The following is a 19,126-nucleotide window of genomic DNA, read 5'->3' on the forward strand; positions in this document are numbered from 1 at the left end:
TGTGTAACTGATGCACTCATGACAGGCTTCTTTCATGTCGTAAAAAAAAAAAGTACAGCTTTTTGTCGAAGACCAATATACAATGTGAGCATTATCACACATACCAGTGCCAATTTTACCCTGTAACTGTCTACACATCCATATGAGGTAGCCTCATAAACATTCAACCCCAGCTATATACATCTCTTACTGAGACAGGCAACTTTCTTCAACATCGGGGAATATATTTGTAGACAATTGTAAAGTAGGTTAATAATCTCACCTGGTTAGATGTCTGCAATTTAGTAGCTGTTGGTTGAAATATCAGCAAACATTTATTACCTTTTTTATCATTTTACATCATTATTGTTGGTGAGCAGACACTACTGCCATTATTACAAGATGCGGGGAATTGTGGGGGTATTTACCACACCAGTTAAATACCATTACCCAAGGGAGGGATATTTATCTTGTGCGGCAAATATCGTCTATTTTGTATTTTTTATTTGGAAATGAGGCATAACATGCCGAATCAGTGTAAGACACATCTAATTCCACGTTTTGCCTTTTGTCCAAGACTTAAATCCGAGTCAGTTTCAGAAGGTCCGACCTGTCAAAATCTGTTGGTGAAGAAAATAGTCATCACACAACTCCTGATTCTGATGCCTACATACATATCTGTTGACAAGGGATCGGACTTTAACAACAAGCTTGTAATCAGGGCCTATACCCTACCTGACCTGTGAGTTAAGGACACGCAAACACCTTGATGGTTGAGTTTGTCGGCTGGTGATAACATACTCCTTGAATTGGGTGCTCTAGGTGTCCAGTTTGCTGCCTGTTCATCGTGCCCTCCCCGAAAGATCAAACTATGTGTTACTCATTAGGCACAGATAGCTCCAAGAGCAGACATCCAGGAGTAAAACATTAATTAAACGCTTCTTTCCTTCTTTAGGGCTCGTGTGCCGTGGACAGAGAACCAGTGACCCTGGAGGGGGGCAAACAGTTTGGTCTGTCACGGAACAGCCATGTAGCTGTTGCATTTGATGACACTAAAGTGAAGAACAGGTAAGTCATATCACAATACTTTTTGTTATGAGTTTTCAGTTGACATGGCAACATGATGTGTAGAACCCATTTCCATATAGATGCTTTATGAACTAAAGACTGCAAAGAAAGGTTTCTGGTATGGCTAGCTGAATACATTTCAGGACACAAATATCTGGTAGGCCAACCCTCGTGAAAAGGCCATTGCAGATGGAAAACCTTACCCACAGCTGAGATTGGATACTTAATTTCGGAGATTATGTCAACCACAAATGTTGCATGATTTACCGACCGTTCTTGCCAAAATTTGAATTTCACTCATTCTTTTGTGCATGAAATGAATTTTTTTACCGGATAAAGTCCTCTATTAAGAAACACTTTACAGTTAAGGGTAATAGTTCTCAAAAACATTATTTTAGAGAGTTCTCTGTAACTTAAGCGTTACACGTGTTTACAGTAAGATTGCAGAACATAACTTGATGCCAGCTATGCACAGCAACCTGTCTGAAGAGGATTTTAACGTACAGTGTATATGTGAGAGTACTGGGAGCATGGGGCATATTAGCAAGAACCTTGTTAAAATTATTGCCGTTTTACCGGCAGGAAACTGCAGCTAAAGCGTGCGATAATGGGCTTGCTAATATGCGTTATAGAATTCCAACAGAAGCCCAGGTTAGATGTGCAGGATATCTAACCTGGACTTCTATTGGAATTCTATAACGCATATTAGCAAGTCCATTATCGCCGTTTCAGTGGCAGTTTCCTGCTGCTAAAACAGCGATAATTTTAACGAGGTTATTGCTAATATGCCCCCTTATTCTTCCAGAAACCACTTGTTAGAAATGGGGTTTCTGGTTGGCTGGGGTATACACCTAAGCAAGGCAGAACCCACCACTCCTGCTCACCCCCTTGATAGTTGGGCAGAGCAGTCAGGCTTATCCCAGAGGCAATGTGTAAGGCATTAGCATACCACACACATACACACACACACACACACACACACACACACACACACACACACTAACGAGTGACACAGAAAGTACACCACAAAAGAAATCACACACAAAGGTTATATAAAAACATCTCCTCTATTGTAGATAAAACACATAGACCACAATCACATAAATCATAAATCACTTTGCCAACTCGGTAATTGTCATAACATCACATTTAGTGTAATGAAGCAAATACTTATAAGTTGCACAAGTCATAAAAATATCCTCACTGTAAATAATATGTAGTTCCTGACAGAGCAACCCTCATTTGCCCAATGTACTGTCTGAATACACATATATTATTAACCAGGGTACAACATGTAGGCTTTACCACCCATTAATCCTAACTGCTGGGCCTACCATACTAGCTTGTGAATGTGAGTAAAAACAACATATACCCCAACATCATGTCACAAATGAATCCATTATGTAGAAAGAAAAAACACATAGGTCCACCTAAACATCACCAGTTAATGCCAGTTATGCAGTAAAAACCCGTAGGCCACCGGAGCACCTGTGCGCCTACTATTGGCCTAACGGTAACTTGAATAAAGGGGAGATGTGGCAAGTTTCTCTAGGCAACCAGGGGCCTCTGGCAAACCTCCGCCTGTGTCCCAACACTTCAGCAAAAGCTCCAAGGTAGGTGTCAGTGTGGGAGGCAGACACGCACTGCCAGTATCGGTGGTGGCACCTTGCTAGGTCCCCCTCAGGCAAAATCAGCAGGTGGGGCTGCCTGCAAACATGTGGTACAGCCCTCGCCACCCGAAGCTCATTGGCCCTCAGCAAATGAATGCTGCGATGTCGGTGACCTCCTCTGGTCTTGAGCAGCCGTGCCGCTTCGCAACAATGCTTTGGGCCAGCCGAGGGTGCAAGAGACCTCCCTTGGTCTCTCCATGTTGCGCTGCCTGCGGAGCCAAGCACCAGCTAGCATCCATGCTGGTCGATCTCGTCAGTGGTACGGGAGCATCTCGATCTGAGCGGTGCTGCAGTGGAGGCTGCTTCTACCTCATGCTGCTGTGGGAATCCTGGGTGGCTTCAGGAGGTGTTGCGGGCTGCCACTGGAGGCTTCACTGCTATGTCAGTTGCCAGGCAACGCTTGGTGGTTCTGCTGCACTTGCCCAGCTGGGGAGTGGCCGCACACTGGTTCTTGAAGGTCAAAGACCTCACAGCACGTTGGATGGTGCCTCAATTGTTGCTCGCCGCCGGTGAAGGGGTACAAGGGATTTTTATTCCTGGAAGCATAAGGGAGCTTACCAGCGAGGAGAGCACATAGGGACTTTCCAGAAAGTAAAGCACAACAAAGTTTCAGTATAGCACCAGGAACTTCCAATAAAGTAAAAGCAACAGGGGCTTCCAATAAAGTAAAAGCACAAGGAGCTAGTTCTCCTTTTAGATGAAAATATAGCTCACCACGCTCTGTTTTGCAAATTGATGAAAGAATAGTCCTTTCTTCTGCTCCAGGCAGGAGCAGCAACTGCAGGCCGGCCAACCAAACACACAGCAGGACCAATGCTTCTCATACAACTCTTCAGCTCTCCTCCCAGGCAAGTTACCTTTTGATCCAGCAAGGATATTTCCTGAAGTCTTTCATCTCCCTAAGACTTCCAACAGGAGTCAAACACACACAAGCCCTTGGAGATTCTTCAAAAGCAGGATACCACAGCAGAGCAAAAAGATTCAGTCCTTTTTCCTCCACCACAGACAGAAGCAGCAACTGCAGGCCAACCCACCCCTCGCAAGAAAAGGTGGAGCGCCTCACACAGCTCTTCAGCTGTTCTTCTTGGCAGGGTCCTCTTGCTCCCAGATGTAATCTAAAGTCCTGGGATTTCAGGTCCAATAATTATACCCATTTTCTAATTGAAGTCTTTGTTTCAGAGTCCCAGAGCTTAGTCCCAACCAATTCTGTCCTCCCTGGTTCAGCATTAACACAGGGGGTGGAAACAGAATTGGGAAAAGGAGACACAGCCTATTTAGTTGCTAACGAAACTCCTCTTGCCACTCTAAATGCAGACCAGGACTCTTCAGCCTAGTGATGAGTCACCCAGGCAAGGTAGGGCACCTCCCCTTGTGACTGTGGAGTAGTGTGGCTCACTGGTTAGAGGCAGCAGACCCGAGAGCAGAAGTCGGCCTGGGACCAGGGTTCGATTCCCGACGCGGCAGGGTCGTGGACCTTGGTCAGCGGACTTGATAATTCTCGCTTCGGTGCTTACTCTAATCAGGGATCACACTCGGCAACTCTGGGCATTAGCTTGCCTAATCTCCACAACGGCCCCACCAATTCCGGGGATGCCTGGCTCCACCTTGGGGACTCCCAGCAGGGACCATCCCACAGGGAAAGCCAGGACGGGTTCCCCAGAGTTATACAGCGCCGGGACGCCCCGTTGCTGGGGCAGCTGTGCGCTTTACAATTATACTACATTTTACATTTACATTTACACCTACCGTCTACTCTCTGTCTGTCTCTTTAAACTGCCTCCTACTCACCTATCTCTCACCTGTCAAATAAATGCCTCTTTTTCACCCTTTCCACTCTCTGCAGTGTTTTTTTGCCCTGGCTCTATTTTACCCTTTTGTTCAGACCTATTTCCCCTCTATATCTCTATAGCGCCTTCCTGATTTATATGTATCTTTCTCATCTTTCTCATCTTTCTGCCAGGTCTCTGTATTTTCCTCGGCCAGCTGTCTCTTTTTCGCCTGTCTTTCTTAAACTTCTCTCTTGTCTCTCTCACATCTGTCTGCCTCTACCTTTCAGCAAATAACTCTTACTCAGCTGTTTCTTTCTTTTTATTACTCTCTATTGTGGAAAAGTAAATTTTGCCATGTTCTGTGTCCCTACGCCTCATCCATCATATGTTATGTGTGCATGACCAATATGCATATGTTATTCCCCATGTCCGATTAATGACGCAATTACAGTTGTGTCCACCTCTGGTATGTCATTTTCCAGTCCTCGTGAATACTACGAATATCAGGCCTATGTAAAGTAATGTTGCCACGTTTCTCAGTGTGCACGTTATTCCATTATAAAGTCCCCGTTTCCAGGCCTCAAAAGGGCCCGGACATCAGATTCAGCTCCTGTCTCCTGAAAGCCTCGCAGAGGAGCGATACAGCCCCCACCTGTATCCTCGACCCTTCACTTACTTCCTGCCTCGCAGTGCCCGGTGCAGCTTGGCTCTGCCTCTGAGTCTGCCAAAAGTATGTTATAGTTCCAGTTATCAGTTCAGTCCTCCTTCTGCATTCCTAAGCTACTGAACTGCATCAATAGTTTCCGTCATTGTCTAGCCTTCTCGTCTCCACGTTAGAGAAATACTGTATTTAATGGTCATTTAATATTCTTCATCACGCACTTCATGTAGAATAATGCATGGTCCAGTCTTAGAATCAAGTTAGCTTTTCCCCTCATGACTTCTAGTTTATATCAACATGTTCCCTAAACATTAGATACCAGATAGGGTTTAGGTACATGTCGCTCCGACCCTCCAGACTCTAGTCTCTGCTCCTAACACAGAGTTCATAGCCCCCAGCTTCTCCTAGTAACACGTCATTGCCAGTTTTCGCGCACCATTAGGTTAGAGGTCCCGGCTCCTTAGGTAGCCCCCTCCTATGTTTCCGCCCATTCATGACATATTCTGTTACGTTTGCATCACATGTCTATGTATACTCCCAGTTACACCCATTTTTGCTGTTATCTTTCGCGACTGCTACGCGTCATGCCTTTCTGCTCCACCCACTGCTACGCCTACTGCAATGTAATGCTATGTGTTCGCGCTATGTATATATGCCTGTGTTTTGTTATTGAATGTTAGCGCGCTCATCCCAGACCTAGCCCCAGCAGCTGCTGGGCCTCTTTTCCCCTGCTGGGCCCCAGTTGTCCTGCTGGGCCCTGTCACTCTGTTCCTATGCAGGTTGTCCTGATCCTGTCCTTATGCTGTAATAAACCTGCAGAAACTCCTACTACCTCGAATCTTGACTCTTATTTTATTGAGCTATCTGTTATGCTATAAGTCTAGTCAAAAATAGGGTATTATTTATTTATTTACCACATAATGGCGCCCGAATAGGGACTTGCCCTTTCCCCACGCGTCGGTGAAGCCACGCCGACCCCCTGACCCTCTGCAGTCGTGACGGAACTCTTCTGCGCAGTGGCAGATATTTCTGCTCAAGTATCCCTCAGGCCCACGGAGGAGACGGAGGAGGCGGTCCAGCATCCGAACGAGACGGTGGAGGAACGCGGCGAGTCCCGACCAGAGCCCAAGCCGAGAGTCCAAGGTCCGAGGTATCCGGAGGCCCACCTGTAACTAAAGTCGGAAGTCCGTCGTCGTAGCAGTCCAGTCCAGTCCGAGGCCTTCCGTTCCGTGCTGCCCGGTGAGTACCATTGCTGGGGTAGTATCTAGACAGGACCAATTTAAATTGACTCCTGGTCCGTGGGTTGGTGGTGCCCAGACTCACAAACGAAGTGTTCACCTAGGTGGATACGGGTCTTGATGTGTCCCTTTATGGGACCGGTATGTTCCGTACTGTTACAGCAGTGCATCCAGTAACTCTAGTCTGTTCCGTTCTCAAGAAAATCTGTTCTATTTCTGTTCTCAGTATTCCAGGTAATATTCTGTTCGAACTGTTATTTATAATGTTCTTCATGTAATTTACTGTTGTGGTATGAGTGCGATGTGATTTCGTGTTTTTATTGTGTATTGTATTGTGTCCAGATTACAGTTCAGTCATGCCTATATTTTCCAAGTTACGTCAGTTAAAAACTAGAAAAGGTTTATTAGAGGAAGCAGTTCCTGTCCCGCCTAGGGACAGTCCAGGTCACTTTATGTATCAGAAACATGGCATAAGCGCCATATTGTATCTAGATTTATGGGTAGAGTATACCAAACAGTTAGAAGAAAAGTATAGATGGCCCGTATCGGGTACATGGGATGCCGAATGTATCATGCGAGTAGAAGAAGCATTATGGAAAAGGAAAGCCAGACAGTCACAGAAAGATGCCATCGAGTTATGGCGTAAGGAAGCTCATAGAAGAACGGAAAAGGAAGTCAGAAAGTCAGAGTTAAGTAGAGAATCCCAAGAACGAGCTCAAGAAAGAGAATTAATCGAGATAGGTGAACAAGTCAAAGCCGAACAGTCAGACAGACAGAGGCATGCCCTTATTAAGGGTATGTATCCTCTTCTTGCCGAAGGTTTGCCAAAAGCGACCCCAGAGGCATCCAGTAATTTCCCGCCACCATTAGTTCCGACCAAGCTACGTCACAAACCGACCGCGGCTGATATTTTTATTTCATCCTATCTGGACGACACAGTCCCAGAATATGCAAATCCTGTTCGCGCTCCGCTAGTCCCTGTAAATCAGGCACTTCCCGCTCCTCCAGACACCGGAGTACCTGTTACGGTACCCCCGGTCCAGCCTACAGTTCCATTTCCCACTCTGCCAGGACGTAGAGCCTCAGTAGACGACTCCAGTTTAGGGGCCGCAGGAGGAGCTACTCCTCAAACCCCGCCGCCACACAAACGTTTATCAGCACTCGAATTACATGCTCAAGCATCACAGCGTACTCCTAAAAGTAATAAGTCTGTTACAGAAATCAGACAAGCCCTTAACGAATGTGTCTATGATCCAGTTCCAGGCGAATATACTATGGTTTTATATTCCTTACGTGTAAGGAGAGTGACCGAGTATCTAGTCACCTTACCGAATATGAAAGAAGATCTAGACAGAATATATCGTTTCATCCGTACAGGGGATGATCCAGAAAGTATTGGCGAGATTATGTCTCAAAGGAAAGCCGAGATTCAGCTCATGATATTAAAGTTCCTGATCAATTGTCTAATAAGAGAACAAGATTACCCGTCTAAAGATCCCGCCGAAATGAGAATCCTGACAAGGTGGAGTGATAATATAGCCGAGGGTAAGCACAAGACCGTCAGTGCCATGGAGAGTATGTACAAGAAAATTCGTAAAGAAATAATAAGGTTACACGACCAGCGTAAAGCAGCACAAGTAAGCGAGAAAGAAAGTATCTCTGATCCTGAAGAGGAAGAGAACGAGAATCCCGCCAGAATAGCGTATGTAGGAAAATCCAGATTTCCAGATCGCCATTTACGTCTAGAACCCAAGTCTATTTTTCATCTAGCACCAGAACAAGGTTCTCTAGAACAAGTATTTCAAGCTACCGATCACATTCTGAAATCACGAGTCGGTTACAGTGAATTAAGTACCATGCATGAACAAGAACTAGCCCGATCAGCAGTCCGATGGATTACTGATTCTACCACTTTTCCAGACGAAATAGTGGCACAAGTGTTTCTGAAACTGCCCCCAGCCGAGCAACGACTGGTGGGTATGTATATGATCCAGTACCTCATTACTCTGTATGAGGGTCAACATTCTGATCCAGGTCCGTTGCACGATATCCTGAACGAGTTACTCCAGTATAGATGGAGAGGTCTAGGTACCGATTTAATTAGTGTCATTCTAGAACAGCGCCACAAATATAGAACGTTTCTGAACCCGCATTTTGTTCATGTCTCACCTCCAGAAAGTAAATCGTTTTACATAGACAGACAGAATCCGTTACGAGAAGTCCACCCAGTCCAAGGGGCGGGTGGCGTAATGCAACGAGTGTTTGTATACACTCCAATATCAAAGATGGAACTTCTTGAAATGAAGAAATTAATCCCCTGTCATGACAAAGATCCAGCAGGGTTCCATAGAGAATTAAAAGACATGCTCCGTATGGGAGAATACACTTACCCAGATATCATTAAAATGTTAAAGGTCCTGTTACCCGCAGGGGTGTATGAAAAGCTAAAGGAAAAAGAATGGGAGGTGGGAGAGAAAAAGATCGATTGGGCAGCTCTAGAAGCTGAAGACAAGGCACGAGTACCAGGTACCGGTCTTGGAGATAAATGTAAAGAATTACCAGAATTACTGATTCAAGTTTTACCCAGATTATTGACAACTAGGAAGGAAGACTGGGATGCAATCTCAGCCTGTAAACAGAAACAAGATGAAGATATTAGTGATTTTTATTCTAGGTTTGAAAAATGTTTTAGTATTAACAGTGGTCTCAAGACAAGTAGTGAGTCATACCCTCATCTTTTCGTCACCAAATTAGTCGAGAATTCAAGTCCACAAATTAAAAACCGAGTTTTAAAGGTCGAAAGCACCTGGCAAGCAAATACTCCGTCCCAGATGCTCCAGATGCTCCAGTACCACCAGAATAGAATCAGAGAAGAGCAAGAACACGAGAGAAAACGTATGAAAGACACGAAAATGAAAGTGCTAGTTGCACAATCTGTTCCTCAAGACAGTCAGAAGAGGGGTCCGAATCAAGCCAGTCATCCTGCAGCTCCCGTTAAAGGGAACTGCAATTATTGTAAACAGCCAGGTCATTTTATAAACGAATGTGCAGTTCTGAAACACAACATAGCTACCGGTAAGACTAAAGAAAGACCACGTCCGCCAAGACAAGAACAAGTTTCACAGATTCCTCAGCCACAGAATGCACAACAGACAGTTTCAGTACCGCAGCCTATTGCTGCAACACAGCACGTTACATCGCAGATGTATCAGTATGCACAGTCCGAGTATCCAGAGTACCAGTCATATTCATGAAACAGCCTAGAGAGGGAGGTAGGCTTGCCTCTCATCGAGATACCTGTAGATCAAGAAGGTCCCTATGTTCACAGTCAAGTATTAGGGAAAGACAGAAAGTTTTTGATTGATACAGGGGCAAGTAGGACCACAATTAGTCATGCCGAAGTTCCAGGGGCTCCACTCTCAGGCTCAAGAAATGTTTCCCTTGGATTTTCAGGAAAACCCATCGTTAACGAGATATCAAAGCCAGTCACTCTAGAAGTAGGTCCATTGTCCCGTACTACTGATCTGTTACTTACTAAGTCATGTCCAGAAAACCTATTAGGTATTAAGACACTGAAAGAATTAGGTGCAGTTATATGCTGCTCCCCAGAGGGAATACGTCTGTTCCTACGTGACTTTAAGGGTCACTATGTATTACGAGATTTTGATTCAAGATTGTCTAATGTTCCACAGCACTTATGGGCGCAAGGTCCAACTGATGTAGGTTACATGCAAATCACACCCCATCGTGTGACTCTCAAGCCAGGTGTAGTGTTACCCCGAATCAGACAGTACAGATTGCCACCCGAGGCTGTAGCAGCCTTATCCAAAATTATTGACGAGCTCATGGCTCAAGGAGTAGTTGTAGAAACTGACTCCAATGTATGTAATTCTCCGATCATTCCAGTCATGAAACGTACTGATCCAAATGCACCCCCAGTATATCGATTAGTGATTGATTTACGAGAGCTTAATAAATGTATTATTCCTCAGTACCCAGTTGTCCCAGATATTTCTTCCCTGTTAACAGCCATTGATTCCGAAGCCATGTTCTTCACTGTCATAGACCTTAAGAATGCATTTTTCAGTGTTCCAATTCATCCAGACAGCCAGTTTCTTTTCGGATTTTGTTTAAATGGAAGGAGCTATATGTTTACACGCGCTCCTCAAGGTTTCACAGAAAGTCCTAGTATTTATAGTCAAGCACTTAAGAGACAACTAGACAACATTCACATGCCAACTGACACTGCCCTGCTCCAGTATGTCGATGATCTACTGATCACAGCCCGTTCTGAACGTGCTTGCGAGCGAGCATCACTTACAGTTCTGTATTTTCTAGCCGAGATGGGGCACAAAGTGTCACCTTCGAAGCTTCAATTCTGTGTCCAGCAAGTGGTATACTTAGGACACTTGCTGTCCAAGAGGGGTAGGCAGTTGACACCCGACCGTATCCAGTTAATAGCGAGTCTTCCCCAGCCCAGAACCCAGAAGGAGGTACGTGCTTTTATCGGCCTTACTTCTTACTGTAGACAATGGATTCCCCAGTATGCATTTCTAGCCAAGCCACTGATACAGTTAACGACACAGGAGGCAGCCGTATCGACTGTCCTCCCTTGGACATCTGAACATACACTTAGTTTCAACGAGTTAAAGAAAGCTTTATGTCAAGCTCCAGTTCTAGCTACACCGAACTACAGTAAGCCTTTTACACTTTTCGTTACTGAACGCGAAGGTACAGCATTATCTGTTCTCACACAAGATCAAGCAGGACAATACAAGCCCTGTGCTTATTTTTCGAGCACACTAGATCCAGTCGCCCAGGCGTTGCCTGCGTGCCTCAAGTCAGTTGCAGCCACAGCACTAGCTATCAGACAAAGTGATTCCATAGTTTTAGGACATTCCCTGACAGTACAAGTCCCACATTCAGTAGAAGTTCTTTTAAACCGAACACAAACTCAGCACTTGACAATTGCACGTTTAACAGGTTATGAATTGACACTGTTCCAGCCACACATAGAAATTAGACGCTGCAACGTCCTGAATCCTGCTACACTGTTACCATCAGTTAATTCAAATCCAGACCCACATGATTGTGTGGAAGTAGTTAACATTACGACAAAGCCAAGACAAGACCTGACAGACATTCCGTTACCAGATCCTGACCTGACACTTTATGTGGATGGTTCATGTATGAGAACTAGTACAGGAGAACTAGTCGCCGCGTATGCAGTGACTACTGACACTGAAGTTATTGAAACACACCGTATTGATACCTTGTCCGCTCAAGCAGCAGAGCTAGTCGCTCTGACACAAGCCTGTATACATGCCAAGAACCTGAAAGTTAATGTTTACACAGATTCACGTTACGCATTCGGAGTTGTACACGACTTCGGAGTACTCTGGCAGGAGAGAGGTTTCATGACTTCTCATGGAACCAAGATTCAGCATGGTCTCCTTATTCAAGCCCTGTTAGATGCCATACATTTACCGACATCTATTGCTATCATGAAATGCAAAGCACATACGAAAGTCACCGACATTATTTCCCAGGGTAATGATCTAGCAGACCGCACAGCCAAGCTTACAGCACAGACTCCAGACATTCCAGTTAACATGACACATACTTCAGATCCGATTATATGCATGACAGTTAAGGACCCTACACAAGATGTCATAGATATCCAGTTACATGCTACTCCCGATGAAATCAAGAAATGGTCTGAACAAGGAGGGGTCCAGACAGATCAAGGATGGTTAACGAAGGGTAGAGCCACATGGTTTCTCCCCGATTCTATGGTTCAAGTCATTATCAATACCGCACATAGTCCAGCACATTTAGGAGAAAAAGCTATGTTAGACAGTATCCAGAACATTTGGTTCAACAAGCATTTACGAGCTGCAGCCAAGCAGAAAGTCCGTACCTGTATGATATGTTGTCAGTTTAATCCAGGTAAAAGTGTCCCGGTGGAACAAGGTGGTTTCCAGCCCCCTGACCACCCTTTTGAGGTCCTCCAGATGGATTATATTCAGATGGAGCGATGTCGAGGTTTCAAGTATGTCCTTGTAGTAGTATGCGCTTTGTCCAGGTGGACAGAAGCATATCCAGTCCCAGATTACACAGCCGCGACCACTGCCAAGCAGTTGGTTCGTGAATTTTTCCCTAGATACGGACTCCCTAGAGTCGTATATTCTGATAACGGTCAGCCATTCTCCTCAGAGTTAATGAAGCACGTTTCCCTTTTGTTAGGGTACCAGTGGAAGTTCCATTGTGTACGCCATCCTGAAGCAGCCGGTCTCGTAGAGAGACATAATCAGACTCTGAAAATCCGCATTGCAAAAATCTGTAAAGACAAAGGTGTGGACTGGTTAATAGCTCTGCCAGTCGCTTTGTTTTATATGCGCATGGTCGCACATTCCAGATCAGGTCTGTCCCCGTACGAGGTCATATTCGGCCGCCCCCCTAACATGTGGGGTACTCCTAGACCCCAAAGTATTACCGATGTTTCATGTAATATGCTGACAGATTACCTAGCTTCCTTGATGTCTGCCCTCAACTCATGTCGTTCACAGGTTGCCGCCGCATTTCCAGACAATACCGAGGTGGCACCGCACGAGATCGTTCCAGGCTCCCTTGTGATGGTCCGGAATTTCGACAGATCAAGTCCGCTGGAACCACGTTGGAAGGAGCCACGTCAGGTCCTCTTGACCACCCGTACTGCCGTCAAGTTGGAAGGCAGGAAGGGGTGGGTCCACCTTTCTCATGTAAAACTTTTCAAAGGATTGAAACCAATTTCTAAAAACATTTCCAAGGATTTCCAGGATTCGAAAGATTGCCAGAACATTGTTTTAAAGGACTGTCCCGCACAAGACATTATTACAACCCCTCCCTTGTTAGAGAAAACTCCGCAACAGGAGTATAAGCTCAAATTAAGGTCTAGTAAAATAAGTCAGTCAGTTTGATTGTATAAGTCCTCCCCTAGGTGAAACGGTTAGACTGTTTCTGACATGTATAAAATAGACCCCCATAGTGAGAGAGTCAGTCGAAGTTCACTTCAATGTATCGTTTTTCTGAGTTTCGTATTATTCATCAGCATAATGATTTCCTGCACTAGTTACGCACTTTTCCTGTGTTTTCCAGTTCCTCATGTAAATATGTCTGCTAATGCTACAGTAGAGCACACGTTTAGTGATCTGCCTCCTCACGAATATTCTTACCGCCTCGCTATGCGCAACAACACATTTATCCGTATGTTACATTACTCACACCAGACCAGCAATGCCACAAATTGTTGGGTGTGTGGTCGACTCCCCCCTTTCCAGACACCGAAGGGAGTTCTGCCACTGTTTCCTTATCCATTCTCACATAATGGTTCGTGTGGAGCATGGTCCACGTTAACGTCATCCTCAACAGATATGTCTTTTCTTAACAGTACATGTTTTCCAGACAAGCAAGGTCTCCCCCACAGAACAGGTTTAGATCTAGAAAACGAAGTATATAATTTAGGTAATTATTCGTCGAATTTCATGGTCCTGAATGTTCAGTCTGATACTACTCCAGACTTACCTGCTATCTCAGTACTACCTGTCAAAGGCGAATTATGTGTCCGTAGTTATGGTTCTGTACATATAGGTCATAGTGAATGTACTACTGTTATCAAGTATAGTGACAGTGGGAAATCTATTTTCAAAGCTTCACGTCATTCTTATTTTATTTGTGGTCAAACTGCATATGTCCGTCTGCCCCTCAATTGGGAGGGAACCTGTTACATTGCTTTCCTACTGCCACCTGTTTTCCTAGCCCCATCTGATTATCACAGAAACACACATCTAGTACACATTAGACATAGAAGGGAGTCCCCAATTGTCGATTATACTGAAACTACTCTAGAACAGTATACAGATTTCAATAAAGGTTTCTTCTTCTTTGTAGGACCTGTCCAGAATAGTAAACTGATCCGTAGGTTAACAAGAACCCTTGAAGCTGTAGTTAATGAGACTGCCTCTGCTCTAGGTAACCTAACCGAAGAACAATCTGCTATGAGATTTGTCGTTTTGCAAAATCGTCTCGTCCTTGACGTCATACTGGCCGATAGGGGCGGGGCCTGTAGAGTCATCGGATCTAGTTGCTGCATTTTCATTCCAAATAACGCGCCGTCCGTTTATTCAGCTATAACCAGACTCCATAAAATTGCCCATCTGTTACACCAAGATCCAGGCACCTGGACATGGTCCGGTTGGTTCTGGAATATAATTTCCGCATGGGGATGGAAAGTCCTGTCCTTTCTAAGTATAGCAGTAGCGATCATATTTAGCTGCTGCCTCTGTATACAATGTGGCCCTGCGATTTGCAGCATGTGTGCTACCTCTTGTATTCCTAGTCCCAAGCCCCGTTCCAAATCCCGTTCCAAGACAATTCGAGACGAGCAAATGGTACTGTATGAAATGATAGATGGTATCATGAAAATTGATGTTTCCTGATGGAAACGTAGTGACAAGGAGGGAATGTGGAAAAGTAAATTTTGCCATGTTCTGTGTCCCTACGCCTCATCCATCATATGTTATGTGTGCATGACCAATATGCATATGTTATTCCCCATGTCCGATTAATGACGCAATTACAGTTGTGTCCACCTCTGGTATGTCATTTTCCAGTCCTCGTGAATACTACGAATATCAGGCCTATGTAAAGTAATGTTGCCACGTTTCTCAGTGTGCACGTTATTCCATTATAAAGTCCCCGTTTCCAGGCCTCAAAAGGGCCCGGACATCAGATTCAGCTCCTGTCTCCTGAAAGCCTCGCAGAGGAGCGATACAGCCCCCACCTGTATCCTCGACCCTTCACTTACTTCCTGCCTCGCAGTGCCCGGTGCAGCTTGGCTCTGCCTCTGAATCTGCCAAAAGTATGTTATAGTTCCAGTTATCAGTTCAGTCCTCCTTCTGCATTCCTAAGCTACTGAACTGCATCAATAGTTTCCGTCATTGTCTAGCCTTCTCGTCTCCACGTTAGAGAAATACTGTATTTAATGGTCATTTAATATTCTTCATCACGCACTTCATGTAGAATAATGCATGGTCCAGTCTTAGAATCAAGTTAGCTTTTCCCCTCATGACTTCTAGTTTATATCAACATGTTCCCTAAACATTAGATACCAGATAGGGTTTAGGTACATGTCGCTCCGACCCTCCAGACTCTAGTCTCTGCTCCTAACACAGAGTTCATAGCCCCCAGCTTCTCCTAGTAACACGTCATTGCCAGTTTTCGCGCACCATTAGGTTAGAGGTCCCGGCTCCTTAGGTAGCCCCCTCCTATGTTTCCGCCCATTCATGACATATTCTGTTACGTTTGCATCACATGTCTATGTATACTCCCAGTTACACCCATTTTTGCTGTTATCTTTCGCGACTGCTACGCGTCATGCCTTTCTGCTCCACCCACTGCTACGCCTACTGCAATGTAATGCTATGTGTTCGCGCTATGTATATATGCCTGTGTTTTGTTATTGAATGTTAGCGCGCTCATCCCAGACCTAGCCCCAGCAGCTGCTGGGCCTCTTTTCCCCTGCTGGGCCCCAGTTGTCCTGCTGGGCCCTGTCACTCTGTTCCTATGCAGGTTGTCCTGATCCTGTCCTTATGCTGTAATAAACCTGCAGAAACTCCTACTACCTCGAATCTTGACTCTTATTTTATTGAGCTATCTGTTATGCTATAAGTCTAGTCAAAAATAGGGTATTATTTATTTATTTACCACACTATTTCTCTCATTCATACATGCTTCTGTATCACACCTATCTGTTGTGTCTGCTTCCTCCCATCTGGTCCATCTACTCCTCCCTCGTTCCTCCCTTAACACTTCTTTTCTCTCTACTCTCTGCTGTAATTCCCCTGACATGTCCAAAGACAGCACGAGACATGGAGGCACCCTTTGGCCCGGCATTCTCATTCAGCAACAATAGATGATGTTGCAAAGTTTTGTTATTTTCAGTTTACCATTGTGCTAGTACCACTGTGCTAGGTTTTTGGTGGAGAGACATACTGCAAAAGCAGCTCAGCCCATGTACCACCGGCCAGAAATTGTAACATTTTGTTTCAGTGCAGTGTAGTTTCACTTGTAAATGTTTTTTATTGCAGGCAACATATTAATGTTGGCTTCGAGTTAAATGCAAAAAGTTCAGGAAAACCCAGTTTAGCATTCCTGGCACTACTTTAGCGATCTCCTAGGAAAGGTGCCACAAGGGTGGTCGCAGGTATCACAAGGGGCAAGCTGGGGTTGCAAAAGCAACCGCTGCCGAACCCTAAATGACGTCTGTGGGAAGCCCCATGGCACACAAACTGCTGAGCCAACCTGGTGAACAGAAATGAGATGCCTTTATGCTAGACATGAGAAAGCAAAAGACACGGTTGCTGGATGGAATGCAGAAACAATCAAAACATTCACCACCAGTCAAAAGATCTGGGTAAATCTATCATTATTTTGCTCACCATGCCACCCCAGTTCAGACCTGGCCATATACAAATCAGTCTTGACCCTGTACCTCATGGGAACAGTCCAGCCGGAACTGCCAAGCCTGGTACTTCTTGGACCGAAAACAGGCATCCTAGGACCAGTTTTGGAGTTTCACCCCTCATCAGCCTGGATAGCTTGAATTCGCTGGCACAGTGAGCCAGTGACCCACGTTTGAGCATACCCAGCGCACTTAGGGTGAGAAAGCAAAAGACACAGAATTGATGGATGGAATGCAGAACAAATCAAAACATTCACCCCCAGTCAAGAGATTTGGATTAAATCTTTCATTATTTTGCTCACCATGCCACCCCAGTTTAGACCCAGCCATATGCAAATCAGTCTTGACCCTGTGCCTCATGGGAACAGTCCAGCCCAAACTGCCAAGCCAGGTCCTCCCTGGACTGGAAACAAGCATCCCAGGACCTATTTTGGGGTTTTACCCCTTATCAGCCAGGATAGCTTAAATCCAGTGGCACGGTGAGCCCAGGGCCCTCGTCTGGGCATACCCGGTGCACTTAGGGTGAGAAAGCAAAAGACACAGATTTGATGGATGAAATGCGGAACAAATCAAAACATTCACCACCATTCAAGAAATCTGGGTTAAATCCATCATTATTTTGCTCACCATGCCACCCCAGTTTAGATCCGGCCATATGCAAATCAGTCTTGACCCTGTGCCTCATGGGAACAGTCCAGCCTGAACTGCCAAGTCAGGTCCTCCCTAGACCGCAAACAAGCATCCTAGGACAGGTTTCGGGTTTCACCCCTCATCAATCAGGGTAGCAAGAAACCAGTGGCACAGTGAGCCCGGGACCCACGTCTGGGTATACACGGCGCACTTAGGCCTTTTGAGAGTATACCAGGCCAAATTGAAAGACCAGATTGGGACAGTAGAATTGACACTGCCACACTGCCCCACAAAGACACATATCTAGAAGTGTTGACAGCTAAAACTGACGAAAGACCACTGTGAACATTCCTGGCAACACACACCAGTACACTACCCACAGCAGAGATAAACAGGACCAATAATTTGGGACCCTGCAACATACCCCCATCTAGTTGGACATGACTGGAAGACACAGAGGAGCCATGGCACTTTTCACCCAATACTCTAACAGAGACTATCTCCCATCCCTCAACCCCAGTAAAATGATGCCCCAGCCAGTACCAAATAGAACTGGCAGCCAGGCAGGCGATGATCCAGAAGTGAGTTCATGTCCTCACGTTCCTGAAAGAGGTAGATAGAAGAAAGTGCAAGATACTGATCTGAAGCAACTAAGACTGTGCTGAACCACCACTAGTTAGTTGCCACAACATTTCTACAGTTTTAAGTTGGGCGGTTGGGGTCTACTTAAATCATGACAAGTGATGGCCTTGTACACACCACAGGCCAATAGTCAGGTGGGGACTTGGTAAAAGGAGAGACCAACCACAGGAACTTGCTCTTGATGATGTGAAGATGGTGTGCACACTCATGTAAAAGGTTGGTGTTTTACCAATCTGTATCTGCAAAGCATAGTAGTAAAGAATCGCTTCAGAAAAAGGATAATTTATGAAGCTCTGAATGTAAGGAGTTTCCATGGCCCTAAGATATTTGATGGCAAACTACTGAAGTATTTTTCTTTAAATAGCTCCTCTGCACTCACCTCAAATGTAGAAGTTTTTTTAAATCACTGTGTGACCCCAGGTTTCCCCTCTTCTGTCCACTTACAAGTGGCCCACAATTCCAAGTAGAGCTGTTAATGGAAGTTACAAGACCCATTGAGAATCACAAGTGGTACGGTATTACCAAGGATCACTTCTACAGATCGTATCAGAACTTGTCACTGGCCAATGCAATGAGATTATGAGTTTACATGATTCTCTTAATTATTTCCCCAGTGCATAGGAGCCTTTAGATGTCAACTTGTGATCACCCAGTAATACCAGGACCTGGTGCTTGTAATTCTGATATGGTTTACAGCCTCTTTCACCGGCCACTCGTAATGAGGTCACAAGTATTCTCCTAAAGCCAATACTGTGTAGTTCACTACTCATGTGAGAGAGAAACTTCCTAGGCAATTATAGCAGGTCACATCGAATTGATAAACTTAAAATATTATTAGAAAAAACAGGGAAAAGTAGACCAGAAAACATGTAGAACCATATGATATATTTAATCATTAAAAATAACAATATACATATAAAAACAATATTATATGTTAAATGCATTCCACATTTAGGTATAATCATTTC

At 44.9% G+C, this 19,126-nt stretch overlaps 1 protein-coding gene across 7 annotated transcripts in view; it reads left to right on the forward strand.

Annotated features, from left to right (window-relative positions):
* The window catches only part of LAMA2 (laminin subunit alpha 2), a 3,430,794-nt gene that overhangs the window by 3,313,909 nt on the left and 97,759 nt on the right, over positions 1–19,126 (forward strand). For all 7 annotated transcript variants that reach the window (XM_078648920.1, XM_078648921.1, XM_078648915.1 and 4 more), the window contains one exon: positions 935–1,047. In XM_078648920.1, the coding sequence (XP_078505046.1) occupies positions 935–1,047 (113 nt within the window). The remainder of the gene's footprint in view (positions 1–934; positions 1,048–19,126) is intronic.

The sequence above is a fragment of the Lissotriton helveticus genome, chromosome 6, assembly GCF_964261635.1.
Source record: "Lissotriton helveticus chromosome 6, aLisHel1.1, whole genome shotgun sequence".
Classification (NCBI taxonomy): Eukaryota; Metazoa; Chordata; class Amphibia; order Caudata; family Salamandridae; genus Lissotriton; species Lissotriton helveticus.